We start from the raw sequence: 19915 nt of genomic DNA on the forward strand, positions 1-19915 counted from the left end.
AAATTGTCATCAGTCCTAAACGTGGGGCTTTCCATTTGCTTGCTTTCTTGCCTCACTGGATCTCAAATCAGGTCTGGCTTATTGACTTGTTTATTTCTTTGTTTTCTATTTAGATGTGGTTGAAAAATCATACAATAAGTCAATCTAAAGATGCTCATTATCAAGTCTTACTGATGTTATAATAAAAATCCTATAATAGCTATGTCTCCAAATATTTTTTTCAAGGTGACAACACATAAGATATTCAAATAATTTCCAGGAGGAAAGAGAAAGAGAACTGGGAATCAATCTGTAAAAGGCCTAACATACATTTTCTATTATGGGATCGGTTGTTTCATGGCTTCCCTCTTTTTGTTATGAAAAATAGAGTTAGCACAACATTTGAAATTCAACATTTTGCAAGCATTCCATCCAGTGACACCAATTATACAATCATGCTGTGTAATCATCACCAACATCCATTGACAAGTTTTCCATCACCTTAAATAGAAACACAGTGCTTCTAAAACAGTCATGCCACATTTCGGTCTATTTGACAACGAAGAATAAATTATTATTATTATTATTTTTATCCAAATTCATGTAGTTCCTGTTCAGCTTTTCTGAGGGTGGTGTCTGAATCCGTCTCTCCCCAGACTCAGTCACATGTGACCCCCAGGAGGGGGTCGTCCCAAGCGCACTGCTTGCTGTTCTTCTTTACACACCATGCTCTGTACCCTGGGGGCATGGCTTGATGATCCTGGACACTGTGCCATGACCTCTTCTGGGCACCCTTTCCTCCGCCATCTTGACTGTCTTGTCCCATCCAGAAATACTTCTGGCCCTTCCGTCTCCCTCCGTTTGACAGGAATGACTTCCTGGGCTGCCCCAGGGCCTTTCCCAGCAGCCCCCACAGAAGGGAGGGGCCTCTTCTTCCTGGAACCCACAGCTCTTGGCTCGCCCTAGTCTCTCATGAAGTACTGGCCCTGCCTCAGCCTGCAGCATCTATTTGAGTGAGTAGCTGCTCTTCACCTTGACTTCCAGAGAGCCCCTCAAGAGACTGTGGATGTTCTAGTATCAAGACAGGAAGACCCCCCCCCCCAGTCCAAAACAACAAAGAGAATAGGCTCTGCTGGATAAGCAAGTGTGGAGTACCTTACCCCTGAAACAAGGCGATTGGGTCTCCCTGATTAAAAATAGAGCAACTAGATGTGGGGTGAAAGGAGGAAACTGCTTCAATGAGACATAAGTTAGTTGGTTAAGGAGAGGGCTATAGTCTCCTTTGGGATTGGTGGCTGCTCTCATTAACAGTGCAAAAAGGGCAGGTTGTCCAGGTAACCTGCAGAGGGCTGTCAGACCCTTTTGGAAGCATATATGCTTAGGTTTGAGAGTTTGTTTGTTTGTTTCCAACTAGACATCCACCAAAGTGTTTTAATTAAAGAATTTGACTACTAGCTACATAAGACTTTTATCCAGGGCGGGTGGAGGAGGGAGAGGAAAAAATGAGAGGCTGATGCCAGGGGCTTAAATAGAAAGAAAATATTTTGAAAATGATGATGGCAACAAATATGCTTGACACAATGGATGGATGGATGGATTCTGATAAGAGTTGTACAAGTCCCCAATAAAATGATTTTTTAAAAAGACCTTTATCCAGTCCTGACATGTGATGTGACCACTCGGCGGTGTCAGTCATCAGGCTGTCATTAGTCATCCTGAGGCGTCAATTTGTTTTTCAAAGTACTTTCTACCTTCGACCCTCTGGCTTAGGGACAGACTTGTAGGGGGATTTCCTTGGCCACTGGAGCAAGATGCTTCTCTGTCCTCTAAGTGGTTGGAAGGCTTTTGTGGCTCTTACATTAGGCAGAGCTGAAGCCCAGGCGTTCTGGAAAGCGGGGACACAGGAGGACCCAAAGCACTTCTAGTCAAGAGCTGTGCTGGCCGAGACCAGACCAGAAGGGGGAACTGGCACTCAGAGAGTCTGTGACTTCCCGAGCATTCACGCAAACACGAACTGTACTCGGCACTGTCCTCTTTAAAACTTGTACGTCTCATCTTTAGCCGTGTGTCCGACATACGGTGTTGCAGCATGCAGTTTGCTGGTGTCATCATACCTGTATGTTTATATGTAACCCCCAAAGACAAATAAAGACCGGATTCTTAAGATAGTGATATTGAAAGGCAATAATCATGAAAATGAAAAAAAAAGTGAGGCATTTGATGTAAGTCAGAACTGTTGATAGTTGAGGGCTACTTACATGTTGAACAGAAGAGATTTAAGACAGGGGATTAGTTACAAATATGTTGTAGGTTTAAAGTTTGAAGGAGCAAAGGGGCATGCTAGTATACCAGACTTAGTAATTGCAGTAAGCAGTTACCGCCCCTTAGAGCTGGCGGGGTGGGGTGGGGGCAAGTGTGCAGCAGGAGAGGTGAACGTAGGAGCTCAGAGGACGGTCCCAGTGGCTGGTGCTCAGACCCCTGAGGAGGACCCGAGCAGCTAGGAGTGCTATTAGAGTCAGAAGAGGGTAGAGGCCGGCCCTGAAGTTGTCCACAGAGGTCGGAAATAGAAGAACGTAAACATCCTTTTGCTCTTTAACCAGCAGCCATTTCCCTCGAGGGCCTGGCAGCACCTTGGCAAGAGGGCAAGGGATAAGTGAGTCTGGGAAATGTGCTGCTCAGGGTCTCAGCTCCAGTGTCACAGAGCAGGGAAGAGGAGGGCTGGAGCAAGGCCTGGGAAGAGAGGAAAGAGCTTCCCATGTTGTCAGAGAGGCAAAGACCTCCAGGGGAATCGAGTCACCTCAAGGGTCCCTGTAACTGGAAATTGTGGCACAGAGAACCCGCAATTTACAGCATGTTCAAGCTAAGATGAACTGCACTGAAGACAAAACTCCTTTTTTTTTCTTTTTTACATCTTATCTATTGGCCTTTAGGAGTGTTTTCCAGTATCATTGGTACTATGTAGTACATGTGATGTTGCAGGTGTGACATGTTCCTGTCCGCTGGGTAGACTGCAGCTGTGGGAGCCTGGCTGAAGCTCCTGCTGACCTGCCACAGTCTATAGCCCAGGAAATGTGACTCCCGGGGGTTTGGTTGTTGCTGTTGTTATCTTGTTTGAAACCAGTTCCTCTGTCACTGTGGCTCGCAAGGGTGTCGTGAGAACAGAAAGCAATCGGGCACGAGGGAAAGACTGAAGAGAGCGGTCCTCTCGATTAGAGCAGGAACTACAGAGAGTTGAAGCGCGGTTTTCAGGGGGCTGTGCACTGACACCCTACTGAAAATCCAAGTGACTTGGTCACAGTTGAAGGATAATAAAGAACCACTTCTGTTAGAGTATTTTGGAAACTGGCAAAGGGAAAGAAGTAAATGGGGCGGGGGGAGGGGGGGGAGGAAAGAGAGAGAAAATGACATTTCACACAACTTCTATCCCAGTTCTTCCCACTTAACTGCAAAGGATGGATCTTACTTGATTTTGCATTTTTCTAGCTGAGCACCATGTGTGACACTCAGCAGAAAATCACCACAGTTGGTTGAGCCAAACAGTTTGGAGATCGCTTATAAGAAAGAAATGAAAATGTAGCGATCTTGCTGATTCTGAATCATGGCAACCCCCTGGGGGTCCCAGTAGAACTGTTCTCCACAGCCTTTCCAGTGTCTGATGTTGCACAAGTAAATTGATAGGCCTTTCCCCCCAGAGGCCTCTGGGTGGACTGGGACCTCCACCCAGTCTAACACATTAACCATCTGCCCCATCCAGGACTCTAAGACTCCACATCCATCTAGTTCTTGAAGGAAGAAGACCAAGCGGCATGGAAGGCATTCAGTTAAACAAGTCTCTAGGGACTGATGGAATCCCAGCAGAGTTGTTTCAACAAATGGCTGCAGCACTAGAAGCGCTCACTCAATTGTGCCAAGAAATGTTGACCACCGCCACCTGACGGAGACCCATACTCATGCCCCTTCCAAAGAGACCCATATTCATGCCCCTTCCAAAGTGATCCAAGAGAATGCAGACTCTATGGAGCAATGCCATTGATATCACATGCGAGTAATTCCATGATGAAGAAATGGTTGCAGAAGAACATCGACAGAGCATCGCCAAAAAATTAAAGCCAGATTCAGAAGAGGGCAGGGACGTGGGGTATCGTGGATGATGTCAGATGGGTCTTGGCTGAAAGCAGGGAACATCAGGAAGATGTTTCCCCATGTTTTCTTTGGCTATGCGAAAACGTTCAACTGTGTGGGGGATAACAAACTGTAGATGACATTTTGAAGAACGAGGAGTCTCGGACACTTCCTAGTGCTCATGCAGAAGCTGCACACAGACCAAAAGAGGCAGCTGTTTGCACGGAGCGAGGGGACACTGTGGGGAAAATCAGGCAAGCTGTGCATCTGGCTGTATCCTTTCACCAACATTCCTCACCGGACCATCCGAGAAATAGTGACGACCTGACGAAGAATGTGGGATTGGAGGAAGACTTGTTCACAACCCAAGGTACATGGATGGTGCAGCTTGGCATTGGGAATGCAACAGGACTTGAAGCATTCCCTGAGGACGATTCAAGACGACACGGCCACCAGTATGGCTTTCGCCTCCGCATAAAGAACAGGAAACCCTCACAACTGAACACATAAGGCATGACGATGGAGAAAAGTTTGTAGTTGTCAAAAGTTTGAAGTTGTCAAGAAAGTTTGAAGTTGTCAAGTTTGAAGTTGTCATGACGATGGAGAAAAGTTTGAAGTTGTCAAGCAATGTCCATGGAAGCAGTTCTCAGGAAATCAAACGACTCACCGAATTGGGCAAGCAGGCTGCAGAAGGTCTCTTTGAAGTGCCACAAAGCCCAGATGACACTTTGATGGCTAAGTGACACCTAACCCAATTGCATGGAAATGAGCTCGCGTGCAAGCTGGAAGCCGGAAGAGGAATTGCTGTGTTTTAATCGTGGTCTTATGATCAATAACATTATTATTCATCGCATGTACTGTGGATGCATTATCAGGAGAAACCAGTCCCTGGAGATGGACCTCTTGCTTGGTCAAGTAGAGGGTCATCGAAGAAGAGGAAGGTCCTCAGAGAGAGGGACTGACACGGTGGTGGCTGCAACCATAGGCTCAAACCGTACCGACTGCAGGGTCAGGCAGTATTCTGTTCTGTGGCTAGAAAGTCACTGTAGCTTGGAACTGACTCAGTAGCACACAGCAGCGGCAGTTCTTACAGAGAAGCGTGTTTCTGTGGCAAGAAGCCCGAGTGGAGAGAGGCTTTGTGCTGCAGACATTTGGAAGTGACCTCGGCGCTGGCCTGGCCTTCAGTCTCTGGCCAAGGGAATCCTCGTGCAGGAGAGGCCTAGTCCACAGCAAGCAGCGCAGCAGGGGTCCTCCTGGTCAGTGGCCCAGAGGCTTTGGTCCCCAGAGGATTTTTAAAAACAGTTGGCTTTCTGTGCAAAGTTCATTTTCAAGCAAACGGAATGGGTAGAACTAGCCTACAGGCTTCCGAGGTTGTAAGTCTTTACAGAAGCAGGCGGCCACGTCTTTCTCAAATGAGAGGCTGCTGGATTCAAACTGCCAACCTTTTGGTTAGCAATCATGTGTTTTGATTCTGTGCCACCAAGTCTCCACCTAGAGAATAACCAAGCCCCAAACCCACTGCACGGAGTCTCACTTCCAACCCGTAGTGACCCGTCTACAGGGTCTCTGAGTCTAACTATGGGTGTAGATACCCTCGTCTGTCTCCTGAGGAGCAGCTGAGAGGGGTGGATCCCCAACCAGGGTTCAACACTAGGCCGATAGTGCTCCCAGACTGGTTTCATATACAGCATGTGCCTGGCAATTTTTTATTCAAGGAATGCATGGTTGGTATAAGACAAGCGTTATATTGAATTGACTGAAAGGATTCAACTCTTTTCCTCTGTGAGTTAAAAACGTCTTACCTCGGTGCTTCTCCTGGAGCGATGGGAATCTTCGGGTAGGTCCCTAAAACATCCTCTCTCTGCATGGGCCCCACAAAGCATGCTTGCTTTCTGGGAAAGGCTCATGTTGTCATTCTTCCAGGTATTTGAGGGGTGACTTGGGATGGTATCTCTTGCCTGATGTCATGTTGTCTGCTCTCTCCCCATAAACTCCCCAGTGTCAAGGCCTCCCTGGCCAGAAGCAAGTCCTCCGAAGAGCTCCTCCTGGGAAATGCACAGCAGCTGCTCCGGGTGGTCACCGAGGCAGGGCGGGCCGCTGAAGCCGCCAGTCTCCGGGTGAGTGTGGACCCCAAGCCTGGGCGTTGGCACAGAGCACACAGGCGTGACACCCTGCCGCTGGGTCAGAGGGTGAGCAGAACATGGTGAATTACAGTCCTCCACAAGAGTACACTTTCTTCTTTGTGGCTGAGATTCCGTTTCGTTCCTTCTTCACACCTGCCCCCAGGAGTCCTGACCAGCTGCAGATGAACACGCTCCAAGTCCGTCTCAGGTGGACGCATAGAGCGCCGGCGCTCCACCTTCCTCACAGCGACCCTTTCACACAGGTCCTCATGTGGCGGTGACCCCCCACCATAACATGATTTTCCTTGCTGCTCCATAACTGTCATTTTGCTACTGTTGTGAAACGGGCGACCCTGTGAAGGGTCGTTTGACCCCCAGGTTGAGAACCGCTGTCTTAGATGATGAGTCGCAGCAGCTCAAAGGTAGATGGTCCAGGGGCAGAAGGACAAGCTTCTCCTGGTCACTGAGCACTCTTGAATTCCTGTCAGGAGCAGCCAGGTACTGGTGGCGGCCACTCGCTGCCCTCTCGATGGGACACAGTGAGAGTGAGAGGGAAGCCCGGGCGGCATTTCTCCGAGCTGTATTCTCACCTGCAGCGGAATTCCCTTCTCTTGACGTGCGATTGTGTGGCGTCAGGAAGTGAGCACAGTCCTGTAACCGCACAGCCCTCAAGCTGGAGAAAGACTGCTTGAGTTTCCCTTCAGCCATTTTGGGGACCCTTCCCTCTGGCAACCACCGCTCAGTGTTCTGAATCCGCAGTGTTGCCTATCTCGCTATATCATATATGTGAATCCTTATGTACACCATTCCCATGTTCACACTGCAGATCCTATCGGGTCGGGCTTACGAGAGTCAGCATAATGCATGTACGCGTAGACCAGGCGCCCGTGTGTGTCGGCACTTCCTTGTGAACGCTGAAGAATATATACTCTGTTCTCTGGGTGTTTCACGGCTTGTTTAGACGGTCGCTAGTTAAGGGACTATGGGGTTGTTTCTGTTTTAGGAGATCATGATTAAAGTCATTATAAACATTCCCACATGGGTTTTCTTTGTGGAACCAGAACAAAAGACACATGTTTAACATTACAAACACTTGCCAAATTGTTTTCCGAAGTGGCCGCACAATTTTGCCTCCCCGCTAGAAACGTGTGAGAATGCCCAGTGCTCGACATTGTCGCCAGCACTTGGTCTTGAGAGATTTGAAGAAATCTTAGCCATTCTGTGTGATGTCGGGGGAGCTCACTGGGGTGTTGGTTTGTGTTTCTCCCACGACGAGTGATGCCCAGCATCTTCTCATGTACTTATCTGCCACACACGTGTCTTTCATGAAAATTCCACTTATTGCTGGACGGGTTGTTTTCTTGTGTTTTGAGAGGGGTGTGTGTGTGTGTGTGTGTGTGTGTGTGTGTGTGTGTGTGTGCGCACGCGCGCTCTCTCTAGAGTATACAAGCTCTCACTTATAGAAGTATGGCCTTTGTCAGATTCATGTTTTGCAAATATTTTCTCCCACTCAGTGATTTATCTTCTAGGTATTTCATCTTTTAAAATTCTGATAAAATCTGATGTACACTTATTTTTTTTCTTTATACCACCCTGTTTTGGGCACTGCAAATTTTGCAGTTTTGTTTTGGTTCTAGACATTTTGGTCCTACTCCAAGTGCCACACAATTGTTTTCTTAAGTTTACTTGTAGAAGATGCATAGTTTCAGGCTGCACATTTACATCTATGCTCCATGTTAAGGTAATTTTCGTACATGGAGTCAAGTATATATTGAAGTTAATTTTTTGCTTGTGGACAGTGAATAGTTCCAGCATCATTTGTTGAAAAGATTACCCTCTTCCCACTGAATTTTCTTTGTTCTGTGTTGAAAATCAGTTGGCTATATTTTCGTGAATCAATGTTTTGTGAATCAATATTCTATTTTAGTTGACTAGTAGATTTGTGTAAGTCCAGGTTGACTGGAGAAACAAATTCATAGACACTCATATATGTATAAGAGAGCTTTATATACAAGAGTAATTGTATATTGAGAAAGCATCCTAGCCCAGTCCAGATCAAGTCCATAGTCTGATATTAGCTCATATGTCTGATACCAGTCTATAAATTCCTCTTCAGACTCCTGCAACACATGCAATGATGCCAATTGCAGGAAGATCCCAGGCCAGTGGGTGGAAAGTCTTGTAGATCCAGTGGCAGTGGAGGCATCTCAGTGCTGGCATGGGTCTCCACATGGCTCCTCCAGCTCCAGGGCTTTTGCGAGGCTCCATGTGTCTTGTCAACAGAAATGTTTCCCAGGGAGTGTGCTTGTGTCCTGCCTCCAGTGAGCTATTTATCTCCTTAGCACCTCCAAATGAGGTCATCAATCTGTGACCTGATTGACAGGCTATACTCCACCCCTTCACTCTTAATCCTCTCAAACTGACACCAGATTATGTCACTATCACAAGATAGCTCCATCCTCTCACTAACCCCTGCCTGGGTTTGGTTACTGGAACTATAGCAAGTCTTAAAATTAGGTAGCATGAGTTCTCCAACTTTTCCTTATTTTTCAAAATTATTTTGTCTGCTTAATATCTTTTTGCCTTACCCTATAAATTTGAGAATAAGCTTGTTGATTTCAAAAAATACTTCTGGGAGCTTTGCTGAGTTGCATGGACTCTGTAGATCAGTTTGGTGAGAATAGCCATCTTTTTAATATTGGGTCTTCAGATAGAGTATGATTCTCTAAGTACTTAGGTGTTTTTGAAAATTAAGGTCCTGTGGTTTTCATAATATTTTAGAATTTTTAGACTTATAAAAGTATTTCCTATTTCTTGCTAATATTGTAAATGATGCTTTCTTTGTTGCTCAATTTCCAATCGTTAATATATAGAAATACAATTTCATTTTGACCCTGTATCTGGTGGCCTTACTAAACTCGTGTATTCTAGAATTTTTTTGTAGGTCACAGGATTGGGAATGTTCCACACAGGTAATCATGTCACCTGTGAATCGTGATAGTTTCATTCCATCCTTACCAACTAGAATGCCTTTTCTTGTTTTCTTGCCCTGCCTAGCGCCTCCAGAACAACACTGAGCAGAGATGATGAGAGTAGCCATCTCGCTTTATTCCCGATCTGAGAGGGACAACGGTCAGTGTTCACCATTCAGTATGATGCTAACTAGCAAAGACTCAAACTCAGGGACATCGATTTGATTCCAACTCCTGATAGGACAGACCAGCAGTGCCCTGTGGGTTTCTGAAGCTGTACATCTTTATGGCAGTGAAAAGCCTCATCTTTCTCCCATGGAGCCCCCAGGGGGTTAGACCTCCTGACTTTGTAGTTAGCAACCCAACACTGACCCATTATACTACCAGGTCTCCACAGTGATAGCTATACAGGTATCTAAATGTAAATATAAATACCCTTTATCAGGGTAAAGAAGTTTAACTTCGTTCCTCAATTTTTTGATGACTGGATAGCGACTTTCTCAAATGCTTTTTCTGAATCTATTTAGGTGCCGCATATCCCTTTACATGGGCTACTCTTCCCGAATGACATGTACCCCTGCTTCCCCCACCTACTGCTACCAAATCTCCCAAGTTCTGGCTCCTTCTCCGCCTTCAGATATAAATTTCACCTCTTCAGAAGGGATGAAACACCCCACTGTGGTTCACTTAAATCACACTCCCGTTCCTTGGTTTTAGTTCCTTATTGGTGCCTTCCTAGCACTGGTCACAGTAACTATGCATTGGCCCGTTTTCTGTGCTTGATGTTACTTATGTGATTGCTTTGGTCGGAGGTAGACTCGATGCAGCTGGGGACCTAGGCCATGGAGGTGCTGAACAAATAGAATGAACATTTCCACCTTCACACACTGTACCCAGTCAGGTTCAAAGAGTACATAATCCGCATACGCAGTGAGAAGCATTAGAAAAATCTTTTAGCTTCACGTCCTGGGGTCCGGAGAAGAATCAGCAGGTGTTCTTTAGAGAGCCCGGTCCCTGCCTCTAGGCCTCCTTTGACTCCCTCGGAGCAGGGGCCGAGCAGGTTGCTTCTGAGGTCGGGCCGAGGTGAACGCTCCAGAGGGACACAGACACCACCACGCCCGGCACCTGCGGGTGAACTTCCCAGCAGAGACAGCCTCTGCCTATCTCCACAGGCAGTTAGCAAGCAAAGAGATAAACCAGGAAGGCAAATGGAACAAACGCACAGCCATAAATGACTTCTCTAGCTTTTTAATCCAATAGACGTTCTAGTCATTGTGGGAGATTAAAATAGAAAAAAAGCTTCTGCCAGACAACGGTCATTTGTTATTCAAGACAACGGTCATTTGTTATTCATGGAATGACGTGTCTTATCGCAGGGAGTCCAACATCACTGTCAGAGACGGCAGCACAAGGAGGGCGACACTCCTCACTTGTGCTTGCTCAAAGGCCACAAAACAAACGAGACTCCGGCCAGGTGAATCGATGACTCAGAGGAAGCCTAGAGGACAGGGTAGGGCTGCCCTGTGACCTCCCAGTTTCTGAGACTCTAATTCTGCACAGGAGCAGAAAGCCGCATTTTCTCCTGAGAAGTGGTTGGTGGTTTGAACTGCCGACTTTGGAGTTAGCAACACAATGTGTAACCACTATGCCATCAGGGCTCCTTCTCAAATCTTCAACCTGGGGGGAGGAAAAATCCGACCTTTTTACTCTTTGTGCTACCCTGATGTAAATGTTGTTTTCACTGTAAAGAGTGTATTGGGCTACTTACAACACGAGTCTCAAAGCCATATTTACCCATAAGAACAACGAAGAATCCGATACAGGCAGTCCTCGGATTATGAACAAGTCCCATCCCTAAATCACTCTTCCAGTCCAATTTGTATGTAAATTGGAACCCTTGGGTACCATCGTCAGGCACTCGGATATTTGTTTTGCATGTAACTTACTTTTCAATACATTGAAAAAACACTCCCAAATGAACTAAAATAACTTGAACATAATAAGATAGTAATTATAATAACAATATTTTGATGTGTCACAAAGTAGTGCTTGCTTGATAATATGAACTACTGTATGTACCTCAAATTTTACATATTTGGAATGTGAGGGTTGGTTCATAGCTGTCAGTGGGGCATAAGCTGGATGCTCCTATCTGTACAACCAGGTCACTAGGGCTCCCGTGACAAAACAGCCAGAAGAGGTGTATGCATAAAAATGACGTTCCCTTTCTGAGTTTTGAAGTTTTATACAAAGATATGATGGGACATGAGGGGTTCAAATTGAGCTTCAAGTGGGATTGCACGTTTACCTGCTGGAGATGCTCAGTGCCCTGTGGGTTGCCCCCAGGCTGGGGGCAACATCTCTGACCCCTGTGGGCAATCGAGCCAGGAACAAACCCAGTTCTGGGAGGCCTGTGACCATCCCTCACTGCCCGAAGCCCATTCTGACTCACAGCGTTGAAGCAGGAGAGGGCAGGACTGCCCCTGTGGGTGTCTGAGACTGTGACTCTCTCCGGGAGTAGACAGCCCCATCTTCTTGCGGCGTGGTGGCAGACGGATAGCAACCCTGGAGGGCAGCGTGGAGCTCCCGAGCAGAGGTGGCTGGTGGAAAGGATTTATTTCACGAGTGAGGGCACCTGCGTCTGGGTGCCACCTTTGTCATTGATCTTGGGAAAGTTGTGACAGTCTCTGGGCCTCTGTGGATTTCTGCATAGCCTGGTGCAGACATGCCATGGTGCAGGTGAGGAGATGCCCTGCCCTGCTGTTAGACTACAGAACTCTTGTAATTGGACAAAAAACCAATTAGCTAAAATCTGCATCGGACACTAGTGCCACCCATGGGCATGAGTGCAGCCCTGTCTCAGAGCCCACAACGGTGCGAGTTGTGTGTGTTGCTTTCTTCTCCTCCTCCTCCTCCTTCTCCCTCTATTTTTTGGTGAGGATATACACAGTGAAATGTTTGTACATCCAATGAACAATTTCTATATGTGACATTGGTGACCCCTTCAGGTTGTGTCACTCTTTCCAATCTCCTTTTCCAACTTATTTCCTCACCATCAACACATGCTCTCTGCCCTCTGAGCCACCATCTACCTTTCTGAGTTGTCCTTTTGATCTCCTCTAGATAAGGCTTATAAAGGAATACAAGGCTGGCATTCTTTTTGAATTAAGCTACCATTTGATTTCAGGAGTTCTGAGTGTGGACCCCTGGTACTGTAGGGGCTATACACTGACCTGGAGTCTATGAGAATTTAAAGTTATGTTCCACATTTTCCTCCTTTTGATCGAGTCTTCTAGTTATGGAATGGCCCACAGCCTTCTACTGACCCTGCAGCACCCATTGTATGCAGGCCAATCGTGTACAGGAGAGCCTGAACGCCGGCTGAGTCTCAGTGTGCGCTGGCGCCCACGTTGTTCTAAAGACCGATAGATAGTTTACATAAAGCACAATTAATGACGCAGGATCCAGAGAGAGGAAGAACTTGGTATGGAGAGACTTTTTTTTTTTTTTAAGTCAGATGAAGAACCTGGAATAAGGCAGAGAGACTAGAGCTTAATAGGGCTTACTAGGTGGGGGAAGGGATGAAGAAAGGAGTCAGTTGTTTAGGTAGCATGTTTTATTTTTTAATTAATGGAATAAACACGATAGCAGTGTCTATTGGTAATGGCTGCACTCCGATTGGTGTCCTTGGCTTTATTGGACTGAATAGGTTAACAATGTTGAACTAGAACATTTTGTATTGGTTATATTTTTATAACAATAAAAATTAAAAATAGTACACACAAAGTATCGGCATTTAAAAACATTCTGCTGTGGCTCATCCAAGACCCCACAAGAGCTCCTTCCCCGGCTCTCCTTTGTGAACGAAGCGTCCGGTCCCAAGAGCCTCTCGGTGTCGCTAGGAGCCAGGCTCTGGCGTTAGAAATGCAGCCTCACACCCACGTGGAGTGTAGCCCCTGCAGGGACAGTCCCTTTCTGCCAACGCGCAGGACTTACCTCCTCGTCTCTTTCCTGCAGGGTTTGAGAACTCCTTCCCCAGACCCGGAGGAAGTGGAAGTTGCTGCCGTCTGCATGCAGTGGAGACGAAGACTGCGGAGACACAGACGCGTTGCAGCCTCAAACCTGGACCGTGGTGACGGAGGCCTGCGGAAAACAGGTGCTAATACAGCCCCTACTTTGTCAGCCTTGCTGGAAGAAGCAGTATAAAACGCAAGAGACGGCCCACCTGCGAGACGTACTGTTGACCTGTGCTTCAGTCCCGGAGACTGGCCCCTGGTGCGCAGTGCCTTCTGCGTTTCACCGAGTCAGCCTTGGTGCAGACTCCCGCTGACAATGGTTCAGGTTAAGGAGACATCCCGAGCCACTGGGAGACCAGTTTCCTCAGGGTTTCGAAGGAGCATTGTCTGAGGATAGAAAGCATCCCTCGGTGTTAGCTCACACCTTCATTACAAGGTTACCATGTGAGGACCGCCTTGGACATGCGCTCTGTAGGGAGCGAAGAGCTGAAGGGTTGACAGGTGTGTGGGGAGGTCTGGCCAGGTTCACCTCGTTCAAATTCTTGGAAGGTGTGGGGAGACCGAGGTGCAGTGAGTCCAGAAATAGGATGTAGGGACTATCAACCTGGAGCGGCTGAGACATTACTTGGGCAGTCTGGGTGGAGCATCTGGGGTCCAGAGGAACAACTGGGAACTACCATTTTGGCAGAGCTGGAAGTTTTTCAGCATTTTCACAATATCGTTTTGGTAAATGGAGAAGGAAACGGGGGAACAAGGATTGCCTCGAGCCTGTGGGGCAGGGGATGGACCCCAAGAGGGGAAGTGGAGGAACACAGCCTGGGCGGGGTGAGGGCATGACAGGGACTGGGTGGGGAGTGGGCTTGGAATGAGAGCTGGGGCTGCAGCGCTCCTCGGATAGCTTACCTCCCTTTCTGCATTCATCAGCATTTCATATTTTTCAATATAGCATCATGTACATATTTTGTACATTTATATTAAACTGTTTTACTTTTTGGAGCTATTATAAATGGTACATTAAAACATTTTGCTTTCCATTTTTATGACTAATGTATAGAAATGTGACTTTTAAGTCCTAATCTAGTATTCTACAACTTTACTAAATTTCCTTGGGTTTTTTTGGGTGGATTCCTTAGGGTTTTCTATTTGTAAATAAGTTCAGTTTGATTTCTTGCTTTCTTATTTTGTGCTTTTATATATTCCTTATGCCTCACATAGAATTCTGAATTTCTTTACTTCACAGTTACATCAGATTTTGGAAGCTTGTTGTAATCTGTCTCTTTTAATTTTAGCCATTCTTGTGGGTGTGAAGTGCTATATCACTGTGGTTTTGATTTGCGTTTCCTGATGACTATAATATGGTGAGCATATTTTCCTGTGCTTACTGGCTGTTTGTGTATCTTCTTTGGAAAAATACCCGTGCAGGTTCTTTGCTCATTGATTCATTTGAACTTTTATTATTGACTTGTAAGGGTCAGCGTGGGAGAGAGCTGCAGCATCTGCTTCTGCGAGGGTCTGCAGCTGGAGAGCCTCCAGGGACCAGTCGTCCTTGACTTGCGGGGCTGCTATGAGCTGGAATCAGATCAACAGCAGTGACTTTGTTGTTGTTTTGCTAGAAAATTCCTTCTATTTTCTAGAGATAGCTCCCTTGTCAGATGCATTTTCTCGTATTCTGTGGATCTTTACATCTTCTTGATGGTATTCTTTGAAGTACAGTTTTTTTGGTTATTTTTAAAATCATTTTATTAGGGGCTCATACAACTCTTATCACAATGCATACACACATCAATTGTGTAAAGTACATTTGTACGTTCATTGCCCTCATCACTCTCAAAACATTTGCTCTCCACTTAAGCCCCTGGCATCAGCTCATTTTTCCCCTCCTTTCCTGTTCCCCCCTCCCTCATGAACCCTTGATAATTTATAAATTATTATTTTGTCATATTTTGCCCTGTCCGTCCGGCATTTCATTCATTTGTTTCATTCATTTCTGTTGTCGGTCCCCCAGGGAGGAGGTCACATGTAGATCCTTGTAATCGGTTCCCCCTTTCCAAACCACCCTCCCTTTACCCTCCCAGTATTGCCACTCACACCTCTGGTCCTGAAGGGGTCATGAGCCCTGGATTCCCTGTGTTTCTAGTCCCTATCTGTACCAGTGTCCATCCTCTGGTCTAGCCAGATTTGTTAGGTAGAATTGGGATCATGAGAGTGGGTGGGGAAGAAGCATTTAGGAACTAGAGGAAAGTTGTATGTTTCATGGTTGCTACACTGCACCCTGACTGGCTCATCTCCTCTCTGTAAGGGGATGTCCAGTTGCCTGCAGATTGGCCTTGGGTCCCCACTCTGCACTCCCCTCCCCCCATTTACAGACTCATGCTGTCACATGCAATGGTGTAACGTGCAGGAAGAATGGTGGTGTTGGGAAAACTACTGAAAGTACCATGGGTCCCTTCGACACCGCGTGATCGCACAGGCTGGTCTGCTTCTTCCATTTGGGCTTTGTTGCTTCTGAGCCAGATGGCCACTAGTTTACCTTTGAAGCACAGGTTTTAATTTTTCTGAGATCACGTTTATCTACTCGTTTCTTCTGTTGTTTGTGCTTCTGGCATCATATCTGAGGAGCTGTGGCCTAACACAAAGTCATGATGATTTGCCAGTATGTTCCTCTGTAGGAGTTCAGTGTTTAATCCATCTTCATATCGTTGATAGCATACACAACAGAATTTAGTTGAAGATCCTGCAACAATAGTACATTGACAGGGAGCTGCCAGAAATGTAGGCTGGAGTCAGAAGAGGATGTGGAACAAAGGCTATCACTGCTGATGTCAAATGGGAAGAATTAAGGAGCTAGCAATAGCACTTTCAGACGTGTATAAACCTAGATGAAGGATATGTCAAGAATAGCCTCATATTTTGATATGTTTACTTAATAAAGATTTCTGTAATCTTGTAGCAAAACTTTTTTTACTTACCCTCATATAAGACATTTTTCTCTTAATTTAAATCATTGTTTAAAATAAAATCACTGAATTTAGCATTGCATTGTGGGGTTTATAACAAAAGTAGAAATTGATATCAATAGCACAAAAGGCCAGAAAGGTACAGAAGGGTCGCGGGGAGGAGAAGAGCCAGTCGGGGTGCAGTGCAGCAATGATAAAACATACAACTTTCCTCTAGTTCTTAAATGCTTCCTCCCAATGTCCCCTCACACCCCCCAGCCCATATTATGATCCCAGTTCTATCTTACAAATCTGGCTAGACCAGAGGATGTACACTGGTACAGACAGGAACTGGAAACACAGGAAATCCAGGACAGATGATCCCTTCAGGACCAGTGCTGGGAGTGGCAATACCTGGAGGGTGGAGGGAAGGTGGGGTAGAAAGAGGAAACAGATTAAAAGGATCTGCATATAACCTCCTCCCTGAGGGATGGACAACAGAAAAGTAGGTGAAGGGAGACGTCCGACAGTGTAAGATATGACAAAATAATAATAATTGATAAATTATCAAGGTTTCATGAGCAAGGGGGGAGTGAGGAGGGAGGGGAAAATGAGGAGCTGATACCAAGGGGTCAAGTAGAAAGCAAATGTTTTGAGAATGATGAGGGCAACAAATGTACAAATGTGCAACACAATGGATGGATGTATGGATTGTGATAAAAAGAGACTCCAATAAAATGATTAAAACAAAAAAAAATAGCCAGAAGGAGAGAAACAGAAGGGTATGGATTGCATGAGTTTTCCCAATATGTAAAGTGATGCAATGTCATTTAGAGGTTGAATGTGAGACGATAAGGGAGTAGACTCTGATCCCTAAATCAAGTGCTATCATCATCATCATCATAAAGGGTAAAAGTCCAAAAATATACCGAATACAGTCAGAAGAAATGGTCAACTAATACAAAATAAGGCAGGAAAAGAGAAAAAAGAAACAAAGCATACATGGTACAAAAGGAAAATAAATAACAAGCTGGTAAATTTAAACTAAATTTTTTTTAAAGAAAATTTTGTGGTTCTATTGTATAATGAGGCATTGAAACATCTGAACAAATCAGTAGCTGGGCAGTGAGGCGGCTGCTTTCTCCATCACTTCTTTGGGTTACTGAGCAACTTGTCAGTAGATTTTTTAAAAAAGGAAAAAAAAGGGACAACCTTTTGCATTACTTAAGTCTTTCCAAGGCATGCGCTGGTACAACACAAACTTCTGTCAGATGCGACTATCTAGTGTCCAAACATCATGCACAGCACCTGGGGGGCCCGCAGCGCACTGCGCCCTTCCCACTGCGGCCTGGCTGGTGGATGACGTTTGCAGCATCTGGTGGAGTGTGAATAGTATCGGGAGGAGGAGGAGGGAGGAGGAAGCAGCGTGAGTGCCTGGCTGGGATGAGGTCAGCCGAAGTTGTGCAGAGCCAGCCTGAACATGTCGTTGGTGCACACCCAGGCATCGTTGATGTTGTTTAGGAGGAACATCTGGTGAAAGCCCATGATGGGGTCTTCGTCGGCCTTCAGCTGGCGCACACCGTACTGAGGATGCAGCTATCTGGCGTGGGCTGACGGTCCTGCGACGTGTACTGAGGATGCAGCTATCTGGCGTGGGCTGATGGTCCTGCGACGTGTACTGAGGATGCAGCTATCTGGCGTGGGCTGACGGTCCTGCGACGTGATGCTGTGCTGGATTTTCCGCAACGGAAGGCTAGACAACTTCTCCACAATGGCAGCTTTCCCCTGGAACTGCTGTCCTTCCCACGTAAGGCATGACGCGTCAATATAAATTGCACCCAGTTGGGTTCTGTCGTTATTAAATAACTGGTAGTAATGCTGAATGAAGCTGGATCCAATCTGTTCCCAAATCAGCTTGTCTCCCATTCTGGGGTGTTGCCCGGCCTCGTGGAGACCCAAGGGGCTGGCACGATGGCGGCAGCGGCGGCGGCGGCGGCGGCGGCGGCAACCAGCGTGGTCTCTAAACTAAATTATAAGCAAGGCCATTAAATATAAATACGAAATGTGTAAGCACTTCCAATTGAAAGACAAATATAGTCTGATTGTATAAGAAAGCAAGAATATGCTGTCTATAATAATATACTTTAAATGTAAAGACCTACATAAGTCAAAAGCAACGGGATAGCAAAAATATACGATGATAGCCCTCGTCAATAGGAAGGCAGAATGACTATAGTAACCCCAAAGTACCTCTGAGAGTAAAGCTTATTATCAGGTACAAAGAACATAATTTCATAATGATGAACTGGTCCATTTGTCAAGAGCATATAAAATGAGAGGCACTAATACCAGAGCTTCAAAATACATGAAATAAAAACAGAGATACGCAAGTAGAAATAGGTAAATCCACAGTTATGGTCCGAGATCTCAATACTTCCATTTCAATTATTAATAGGGAAGGGAAAGGCTGAAATTTTCCAATAATAGAGACGTGAACCAAACTACCACTGTGACTGCCATTTGCGGAACATTTCCTCCATCAATGCCAGAACACACAGTCCTCTCAGGAGAGACCGTACTCTATTCCAGAAAAGCAGGCTCAATCAATTTAAACGATTAAGTCATATTCATTACCTCATTGATGACAAAATTAAATTATAAATACAGAAATATATCTGAAAGTCCCTACGTATTTAGAAATTAAATACCACAATTCTAAATTATCTAGGAATATGAACATGGCGCAGAACTGAGCAATATTTTGCTGTGTTTTTTTGTTGTTCTGTACCCTTCTTCCTATCCCGATCCCGCCCTCAACTCCGCTCCTCTCTTTCCGGCCCACTTTTCTCTTTCTCTCTCCACCCGCCCCCACTCGTGTTGGCTCCGCCCCTTTGCGTCCAGCTGGGCTTGCACCTTCTAACTCCACCCCTGCTCTTTCCAAGATCTCTCCTCCAGCCCACCAAGCAGGCGCCCACAGAGAAGAACAATGGTGAAGCTGGCCTGAATTGGGCGGGGTCGTTCTGAACCTACAGAGAGAGCAGCAGCCCTTTTGTTGTGTTATACATCGGTTACTGTGATTATTAAAGGTGTGTGTCCATTTGTCTGAGCCACGATTCTCAGTGGTTTCATAGTTATGATGTAGTCATCCCCAGGATGATAATCTGATACAGTGTTATCACTTACATGATGAAATCTGTCAACTGAACGAGAATTGCTTCAGAATTGTGACTTATTTCCAATATATGTGAATGCTCTGGGAAAGTTTGCTGGTTTCTCAATCGGATTTGTTATCTGACCTATAGTTCTTTGTACTTGAGCCATATTGCCTGGGAATCTTGGGAGTCATAGCCTCTGCAGCCAGCAGTTTGCCATCTTGTGCTCATCAGCCATTGCAGCTAAGTGAGTCAGGAAAAGCCTCCAGTCTAGATCTGACCCACAGGCTTGGAAATTACCAGTGTGTTTACAGCTGTGTGAGCCATTTCCTTGAAATAAATCTTTCCATATAGATACATACAGTTTTCACTGGCTTTGCTTCTCAAGAGAACCCAGTTGAAGACAGTTTCCATAAATCTGAGCTGACTCAATGGTAACTAACAATAGCAATAATCTATGTATCAAGAAGTACATCAAAAGTTCAAGTCAAAAGTATTTTGAACTGAATGGAATCCCAACATGTAAGAATTTGGGGGATGCTGCTAACGGACTAATGGGGAAATGTGCAGGACTTACCGCTCCTATTAGATAGAAAGAAAGGTTTTGCCAAGGAT

General features: G+C 45.8%; 1 protein-coding gene and 1 pseudogene across 1 annotated transcript in view; one reads left to right on the plus strand and one right to left on the minus strand.

The window, feature by feature from the left end:
• Positions 1-14077, plus strand: part of LOC142461329 (uncharacterized) — a 30521-nt gene extending 16444 nt beyond the window's left edge. The window contains exons 4-5 of the mRNA XM_075563130.1: positions 6101-6218; positions 13214-14077. Of these exons, the coding sequence (XP_075419245.1) occupies positions 6101-6218; positions 13214-13402 (307 nt within the window). The 3' untranslated portion in view covers positions 13403-14077. The remainder of the gene's footprint in view (positions 1-6100; positions 6219-13213) is intronic.
• Positions 14078-17340: 3263 nt separating this feature from the next.
• Positions 17341-18148, minus strand: LOC142461331 (nuclear transport factor 2-like; annotated as a pseudogene).
• Between the last annotated feature and the right edge of the window lie 1767 nt (positions 18149-19915).

The sequence above is a fragment of the Tenrec ecaudatus genome, chromosome 11 (genome assembly GCF_050624435.1).
Source record: "Tenrec ecaudatus isolate mTenEca1 chromosome 11, mTenEca1.hap1, whole genome shotgun sequence".
NCBI classification, from domain to species: domain Eukaryota; kingdom Metazoa; phylum Chordata; class Mammalia; order Afrosoricida; family Tenrecidae; genus Tenrec; species Tenrec ecaudatus.